Genomic DNA, 9292 nt, shown 5'->3' on the forward strand with positions numbered 1-9292 from the left:
GAATAAATACATATATATAACATTGGAAAGAACAAAGAAGGTCCATTTGCCACTGAATATTATTTGTTATACTAGTACATGAAGCTGATTGCTCAATGACATGACTCAAGCCCCAACAATGTTACTAATAGGTTGATCAATATTGAAGTGAATTAAAAGGTCAAATTTGATCGTTAATGTGACAGCACTCACAATGAAGAATCTACCAAACACTTTTTCAGTACTTTTTTAAAGTATTTATTTTTCATTGATGGCAACAGAATAAATTAAGGCTTATGAACAAACATCATAAAAAGCACCATAAATAAATGCATATATATAAATATAAAAAAATAAAAGGTAGAAAATAAACATATATTATTGTGAGATTGAACGGCCACAATCACAAGTATAATCTCTCGATTGTGTGTGCGTGACGCACGAGGTTCCCGGCCTTGTCAAGAGGCGGAATTAAAACCAAACCAGGAAATAAAATGAATGTACGCGCGCTTTGTCAGTGGAGTGTTGCAAATACCGACATTGTGTTCAGAATAATAGTTGCGGTGCCTTTTTAAAAAGTGACTCAATGTCCTAACAATTGCTTTTATTTCCATTCTCGCAAACACTTTTCAAATGCTGCACATTCGATTCCAAATCGAAACCTGAACGATATCAAATCCAAGTCCACTAATGAGCATAGAAGTGAAGCTCGAATACAATTCAGTGATTTGCAGGAAAGCAAAATCTTAACCGATTTTGATGTGATGATTTTTTCTATGCTTGGATTCAGAATCAAAAGTTTTAAACGCACCGCTATTATTCTGATCGCAGCTGTGATTCCAAAACTAAAGTCACGCTGTCAAGCCAAAACTACCTTGCCACATTGTGCCATCATTTTGCTGCTCCTTGTGCAGGAGCAACGCTCCACCATACACAAGTTGAACAATGTGTCGATGCAAATGTCTGAGCTGGAAGTGTGGCAGAGGTCATGTGATTAGTCTTGCATTAACATACCAGTGACAGGGACAGCAATGAAATCCTTCCATTTAAGTAACCGGTTTGTCCACCCGTTGCCAGAAGAATGCAGCAAAGTGTTCAGACTTTTACACCAAATAAGTTAGTGCGTGAATTGAGATGGGATCATTATTATTTTGGTGCTTTGAGACACTGACGTAATCGACTTCATAACTCGAGATATGCATTTCAAATGGTCTTTTCTCAATGGAACGAATAGAAATGATACTAATCTGTTCCAAGAGTAATTCTTAAAACAGAAATTTAATATTTTTCTTTATAGAAAAATAGGGCAGCATGATTACTTTTTTTTAGATTAGTTGATGGATCAGATACAAAAAAAATAATAATTTAAGAAATAACTGCCATGCCAAAAACAGACCTTGTTTCATTTAAAAAGTGTCAAAATCTTCGGAATTTCTCCCCGTCAACAATAAATGTTTGTAGTCAATTTAAAATAATGTCCTGTTTTTGAAGGGATGGGTGATAAAATATTAAATCCAATTCATCATTTAATTATTAAAACAATCGTTAGTCGTAAGTCAAAACAACACATCAGCAAATACGTTTTTATCTCCAAAAAGTCAATGTAGTGTCTCAAAGCAACACGATGTATTTCTTGTGCCAATTTCTGTGTGATGGTGTGCCTTGAGTCATTTTCAGAGGTGGCATACATACTCAATGTATGACTCAATCAAGGTCAGAAATTAGTCACCAAACTCTTCATCATTGCCGCGATATTGACATTACCACTGCAAATAAAAACCCAAAGACAAACAAGCAGCAGCGGACGGAATTCATTCATTTTTCCTGCTCATTATTGCTGGGGATCCAGAAATGTACACACGCGTGGAAGAGGACGTGCCCTTTTGTGTTTTTCCCCCTCCACGCAGGACAAAATTAGCGAGGAAACGCAAACCCCCGAGCTTGGTGGCTGCAGAGAGTGTACGGTGTGATTTCATCTCTAGTGCTCACATCAACCAAGAGGACGTGAGTGTGTGTGCATGTGTTGCCCATGTACAGCTGGTATGTTAGGAAACGGCGCTTAGTCATGTTCTTGTATATAGTTACACGCCACTTTTGAGCTTTAGAGTAAGTACGAGGGCCCGTATCCATAACGATGACGAGTTCTTTCAGATTTGAGTTTAAAATAAATGTGAAAATTAAGTGGGAGTCTTATAAGAATAAATTCATGTTTTTTTTGAGGGAAAAAAATGTATTGTATAATAATAAATTATTTTAAGAGTTGGACTCTTACATGAACAGTTTTTTTCATGGAATAACGCATATTTAAAAGATGAAAAAGTCTTTAAACAGTTTAAGATCATTTAGTTGACCATTGTTCATTAAAGTGGAGCTCTTTCGAAACTAGTTTTTTTTTTTCTAGGGTAAAGTCAGTTTTTCAAGAATAAAGACCGAAACATTTTAGGAAAAATGTGTATGTGATGAAAAACAATGATGGTTTTTCGGAATATAATAACTTTAGATAAAATGGTGTCATTTTTTTGCAGTGATATTTTTTTCATGGAAAAATGTGCTCTTCAATTTAGTCACAATTTACTAGTTATCGATATATTTCATTCTTATTATAGCAATTTAAAATTTTCTAAATGAATTTTCCTTTTGTGAAACACTGAAAACAACTTGTCCTGTAAGCTTTTGGAAAGTTCTCCTTTCCCCCCCGAGCACTTTTTAGTTTCTAAGAACTTTCAAGGCTTAAGATGTTTTATAAATACATTTCTGTCATAAGTTTTTGTTTTGGACACGGGCCCGGATTCGAAAGTGATACAGTCTTCCTGTGGCTTAATGCTTTTAGCAGCTATGAGTAATGACGTTGGATCGCGGCATGCCAAGGTCACTTAACCCTTGTGTGTGTGTGTGTGCGTGTGTGTGTGTGTGTGTGTGTGTGTGCGTGCGTGAGACCAGTTTGTTAGGAGTGTAGTATTATGAGAACCGCTTGCATGACTTCAACAGAGGTCAAACACAAGAGCAAATGAGCTCGACGAAGGCCGCGAGTGCCCGAAAATGTGCAGTCAAGAAATGTCTTATTATGGAATGTTTTCATACGCTGTGTCTTTACTCGCCCCGGTAAATATTGTTTTCTATATTCAGTACGGTTTTCCTGCCGTTGTCAAATGTTACGGAAAATGTCACACGTATACACGGACATCGAACACACGGAGAGAACATTCACTACATGTATTTCTTTTTTAAAAACCAATAGGCAAAGTAGCCCATCCCGCCGAGGGATCCCATTAGAAAGGAGGCCCCGAAGAAGGAGGGCGGCTTCTTTTTGACCATTCGGAAAGCGTTGGGCAGGACGGCCGACAGGAGCGTCGTGTGGATGTCGCCCAGGACCTTTCGGAAAGCGTAGCGTTTTTGCACGCGCAGAAAAAAGGACTGCAGGTTGGGTCGACTGCCGTCCTCCCAGTACTTCTTAGAAAGTCCCAAGAACTTGAGCCTGTGCAGCAAGGCTCCCAGGCAGATATCGGCTAGTGTAAAGTCAGGTCCGCATAGCCACAACTCACACTTTTGACCTGCGAGGGGAAACGACAGTGCTGCGCTGTTGCCGACGTTTGTCACCGGGACGGAGAGGCGTCGTGCCTGCCTACCTTGGTACTCCAGTTTCCTTTTCTCCAGTTCGGCTTCCACTTGATCTAAAACCATGGCTAACTCTCCCAGGATTTTCTTCAGGTAGTTGACATTGTCATGGTCCAAAATCTTCGCCTGTCGATTGTCAGATAGAAAGTTAAAAAAAACATCCACGCATTAATCAGAGGAACAATAAAGTCGAGTAATTAGCCAGTCCCTCAATGATCACGCTTAGTATAAGAATTTCCTTGTCATTGTTGAATCAACTTACCTGTTGAAATGCATTCAATCAGATTCATTTTCTATTTTAATCAATATAGCTCTTTATAACATTTCACGCATTCAAACTACAGCGGTGCAGAAGAAAACTTCAATCATTTAAGCTATTGGGCCTGCTTACTCTCACTCTGTGCCTTGGTGAAATGACACAGAATTGTTTGTTTACTTGTGGCGCAGTCGAAGCACGGCTTTTTCCACCTGGAGGAACGTGTGACGTCATGGCGAATGAACAAGTACATTAAAAAAAGTGACATTAAAAGTGACAGGCTAAGCATGAGCTTGGTTAAGAGACAAAAAATGTCGGTTAAATGAATTACAATTGTAACGTAACAAAAAACGGAGTCAACTTGAAGGTATTGTGTCAAAAATGAAACAGGGAGGTAGTGATGGGGAAAATGAAGCTTCATGAACCAATTGTTGTATTCTTTGGCTCCTCTAGATGGCAATGTTGGTTTAAAGTGAGGGTTTTAAGAAATGGCAAGTGGTGGGCTTTCAGCTCTTTGGTGAACAGAGAGTGCCATCTAGAGGTCGAAGTCAACACAACAACTGGTTCATGAATCGTCTTGAAGCTTCATTTGCCCATCAAAAAATTACATGCAAAAATGAAGCGTTCATGCACTGAACTGACCATGAGCTTCTTCTGCTTGGACAGATAGGGTTCCGTAAGTTGGGGCTCCTCGTGGTCTAACTTCATTAGTTCCGTTGCTGCGTTGACCAAATGCCCTACAGTCGTAAACACACGACATACAAATACTGGAGTGGATTGATCCCGTTAAGCCTAATGATGCGCAAGGCTCCAGTACCGGTCTGTGGGCCATTTGCTTTACATGGCGAAACTAAACTAAAATTATTTGATTTATTTTGAAAATTAAATGTTGTGGACTGTGTCAAGCGCATGGCTCCTAGTAATTCCAAGAAGTACATTTAGCAGAACAGTGAGTTGTAATTTTAATTACCCCAAATTCCCCAGTTTAATTTCACATGGACGTTTAGTGCAAACCTAACAGAAATTCAGCCGGACGTTTCCATCCTCAAAAGGACATATCATCCCTGCAAGTTGGCTTCACTTACGACGTATTTCAGCAGTGGCGTACTTTGGGATCATAGAGTCGGTGGTGAGCTCCGGATGGAGGATGCAGCCGTGCGTGTACGCGTCCATGGGGAGGCCATCCAACAACTGCCGGTACTGGTGCACGCGCTCGTGAACTGGTGAGTCGGCCGCCGGAATCAGCTGAGCCACCGAGTCTGCAGGTGAGAAATTAATACAACACAAAAGTCAATTATCTGGCCTGGCACCCGGCCAGGAATATTCCAAGGGGGGGGGGGGCTGCCTCTAGCTCTGCCACTGGGACTGACAGATGCTTGTGAATGTTCTCATTCATCGAGGTCATTTCATTCATAGGACATTGAATCGATCGCAACTTCACTCTTTTGGTTGTCTTAGGAGACTCTTCAGCTCTTCATGGATTTATGCAACAAGCCTTGATTCGAACTACACCAAGCTTCGTAGGTGTGGAAAAGCCAACTATTTAAACTCCAAACCAAGACTGTTGATATCGTTTGTGGTTTGGGGCATGCCTCCAACTTGGAGCTTTAATAGTTGGGATAGTTTCTAGACCGGTTCAGACTGGTGAAGTCATAAAACCAAGCCTTGCTGCATGAACTGAGGAAGTCTGAGTCACTAAGAGTAGAGGTGACTGTTTTGTGTTTGTATGACTGTATACTACTGCCCCTCAGTGGCCAATGCAGGTACAGCAGAAAAAGCAACACAATTAATTGATCAAGGGAAGATGAAGTCGTTTTTCCTTTTAAATAATTAAGCAGCCATCCGATTACCTGAACACAAATGTAAAGTGGCTGCTGATGATGATATTAAAATTCACACAAGTGCTTGAGATTGTCTTCCTTGACGAGAAAATGTTGAGACATCAGACGTCACATGACATTTAGAGGAAAGAAATATTTATGAATCTCTTAAAATAATCTCTGGTCAGTGTTTAGGTTGGGGACTAAGGGGCTTTTCATGCATGGCTGCAAACTAAATGAAGACAAGGGACTTGTGCGGTTAACGGCCAGCTTTTCTGGTCTGAGGCTCCCGGAAGATTACGTAACAGCATAATGGCTGAATGGACAATAATATAAGACGGGCCACCCAAGCTTTACAGCCGTGTGTGCATGCATACAATGTATACACACGCAGTTATCTATCCATCCATTTTCTATACCGCTTGTTCTCATTCGGGTCTCGAGTGAGCCTATAGCAACAGGATTTGAGATAACGGGAGGCTACACCCTGAATGGGCTTTCATGAACTGTATCCATTATTGAATGTTTTTTTAATTGATTATTCTATCGATTAATCTATCAATTAGATACAATTCTAGTTGCATTAAAATATTTGAAAGAAAGAAAATCCTTGATTACTGTTTATTAAACAATTACTTTTGTTTATTTGATATTACTTAGTGAAAAACAACAGCTAAGCCATATCACACAAGTAGTTTGCAAATGTCTTATTTTGATCAATTTGACTTGCAAAATCCGCATGAAATCTTACCTCCCACAAAGTTGGTCTCCAAATAGTCTATAATCTGGTTGTAGTCACTGATGATGTTGTCGCCGTGGAGGAAGACGGGCACCTCCTCCCCCAGGTTGAGTCTCATGAACCACGGCTCCTTGTGTTCCTGTAGCGGCAGGCTGACATCTCGCTCCTCGCACACCAGACCCTTCTCGTTGATCACTAGGCGGACCTGCAAACATCGAGCATTGTGCGGTTGAAAAGAATCTGCTGCCATTTTATCAAAGCGAGAAAAGGGGGGTAATTGCATTTCAAAAGCATCTGTGATGTTTGGAAAATGGCAACAAAAAAAAAGTCATCGTACTCATTTTTTGCACAAGTTAGAGAATGCCCAGACCAATGACAAAAGACGGAGCGGCAAAATTTGGGTTTTTTAACCCAGCTTTTGCATTTCCATTCATTTCAATGAGGAAAGTCACGGAGCAAATAAAACTTGTATCACATTGCACCACTGCATTTTGTCACCACTTTAGTGACAAAAGTAGTGTCAACAAAGTGTATTGATACAGCATAAAACCCAAAAAGTAAAGATGCACACTTGTTAGCCATTGAAACAAATAAAATCTGTTATTTTTTAACATTTTTGTTTGTTTCAATTGCAAATGAACTGATTGGTCGGAATGAGGATTTTGTGAGATTCCTAACAAAGCTGCGACGACACTTTGTTATGTAATCGTGTTAGTCACTCGTCATCGTGCCAAGTGGTTCAGATGCTCAGGAGTCACAGAATAAAGCTTACAAATGAGTACAAGTACTTACATTAGTACTGGCCAATACTGAGTACTGATGTGTGATAATGCCATTACTTCTTATAATTTGGATTTTAGTCAAATCTTGTTAAAAATTCTAAAATTGTTCTGCTTGGTGTATTAGATGTGACTGATTGGTGCATTCGATGAGTTATTTTCTTTTTCTGTGTACTTTTTAGATGTCCTTCGTTGTGAGCAGTCATTGAACCCACCTCGAGACTACCGATGTGTGTGAGTACAGTGTCTTACTCCCAGGTTAGAAAAAAAAAAGCCACCAAAATAATTCCTAAGGAATTAGATCACCATTGTGCCAAAGGTAATATACATATAATCATATATAATTCATTTGATGACCCCTGGCCTATTCAATATCCTGTTTGTCCACAGACACTGACGTACTTACTTTTTAAAACTTTTTACCAGAGGTTGTATTGTATTATTTAACATGATTGGTTCTGGATTGTGAGTCAAGGCGTCATTCATGCACAGTTTTCAATGTGCTTACTATAAACACAACTCGAGTGCAAAAAAAAAAAAAGCCCAAAATTGTTTTTATCTAAGAAAGGTTATTCCGAATTTTGAGTAGGGCAGGGCATGCAACCGAATTAATCATGGTTGTGAAAAATGCCTTGAGACTAAATTTGCACCTCTGATTAATGTATCGATTAAATGGTGCGCCTTAAGGGTGTTAAATAAATTCAAGTTTGAATGAACACTAGTAGCGATGGAGACTGCAGGGATTATTAACAACACTACACTTGATTCTAGCCAAAATGTATTTTACAACACCAACAAAATGTTTCGGGCATTGTAACGTGGCACATTTTACAAGAAATAGGAAAAGGATGCACTTTGTGATTAAGGCTTCGGTATGACATTTCAGGTTTTCCCTAGACCTTGCTTTGAAATGGAGGAAGTACAGTGCTGCAAAACTAGAGTCGTTAAAGAACATAAAATAATAAATAAGGTAATCTTCAGATATCTGAAAATGTGGGAGCCAAGCATTTGTCACTGCTCACCACAACGATTTTCAATATGCATTGCACGCAATTTTGCAACGCAGACTTGCCAAAACACAACTGTTTGCATTCGGCACTCACGTGTGAGCCAGTACTCCGCAACACACAACACATAAGTGCAAATCAAGGCCTGTGCTTACGTGATGTGTGTATTTGTGGACATGTGTGAGGAAGGTACAGCTGCAGAGGAGGGGGGGGGGGGGGGCTGCTTTAGCGCGTCATGTGAATAAATTATTCAGCCTGTCATTTGTCAGTCACACGGAATGGAAAGGTGGAGGAGGATGCGCGCGTCTCTACACGTTCAATACTGACCACGCGTTGAGGAAATGAGCGCCTTGCTGCAGCGCCGAAAAAATAGCAACCAAAGAAATAAACAAAAAAAAAAATCTGTCGAGCGAAAGATGCGCACAGCTGCAGTCATATTTTTCCGTGCATATGGACGACTACACGCCGTAAAAAAAAAAAAAAAAACAGACACACATACCGTAGCATAGCACCAAGGTGCCTCTATTTTTCTGCTACCTTACCTTCTGGGAGGCGAAAGATTGCGTCCAGTGGTACAAAACCAGCCTGTCTTTGTTGAGCGCTTTGGGCTCAGCCGTGCAAGGGTCGTCACACTCATCACCGTCTGTCATTTTGCCGTCCCCGTCCATCGCCGAGATGGGCCACCAGCCACATTTGGTGGGGGTAACATGGTTGGAAGACGCCATGACAGAGCGTTTTGAGCGTGCAGAGGAGAGGAGCGACCGGAGGAGGGAGCGATGGGTGGGGTGGGGTAGTGGTAGGGGAGGGGGTCATCGCGAGATGATGCCGCACGGATGGGGGGTAGGGGAGGTGTGCATGAGCAGAGCATCTCTGGCTGTGCGGCATGCGGACTGACATCTCCGGTGCTGAAACGAGAAAAACTGAAAAGAAACGTTTGCAACAGGGAGTTTAACTGAATTGTCTGTTCATGGAGTTGTCTAGTTTTGCCATTAAATGGCAGATTGTTTTTATTATTAATATATGTACATGCACACATTTATATAATTTATTTTTCTAATTGAATGAAAAATGAAGTTGTATAGTTTTCCAAACTCTTC

General features: G+C 40.5%; 1 protein-coding gene across 1 annotated transcript; it reads right to left on the reverse strand.

The window, feature by feature from the left end:
• Positions 1-266: 266 nt before the first annotated feature.
• Positions 267-8928, reverse strand: gdap1l1 (ganglioside induced differentiation associated protein 1-like 1). Its single transcript, XM_061272833.1, has 6 exons — positions 8738-8928; positions 6422-6614; positions 4936-5109; positions 4493-4587; positions 3606-3720; positions 267-3530 (listed from the first exon to the last, which is right to left on the reverse strand). The coding sequence occupies exons 1-6, from the start codon at positions 8918-8920 to the stop codon at positions 3187-3189; spliced, it is 1104 nt and encodes a 367-aa protein (XP_061128817.1). The 5' UTR covers positions 8921-8928; the 3' UTR covers positions 267-3186.
• Between the last annotated feature and the right edge of the window lie 364 nt (positions 8929-9292).

This window comes from Syngnathus typhle, linkage group LG2 (assembly GCF_033458585.1).
Source record: "Syngnathus typhle isolate RoL2023-S1 ecotype Sweden linkage group LG2, RoL_Styp_1.0, whole genome shotgun sequence".
Classification (NCBI taxonomy): Eukaryota; Metazoa; Chordata; class Actinopteri; order Syngnathiformes; family Syngnathidae; genus Syngnathus; species Syngnathus typhle.

Coding starts and splice junctions, on each gene's coding strand:
- gdap1l1 (XM_061272833.1), bottom strand. CDS start 8,920: ATGGCGTCTTCCAACCATGTTACCCCCACCAAATGTGGCTGGTGGCCC. Junction 6,615..8,737: donor AATCTTTCGCCTCCCAGAAG/GTAAGGTAGCAG, acceptor CGATGTTTGCAG/GTCCGCCTAGTGATCAACGA. Junction 3,531..3,605: donor AAGGAAACTGGAGTACCAAG/GTAGGCAGGCAC, acceptor TTCCCCTCGCAG/GTCAAAAGTGTGAGTTGTGG.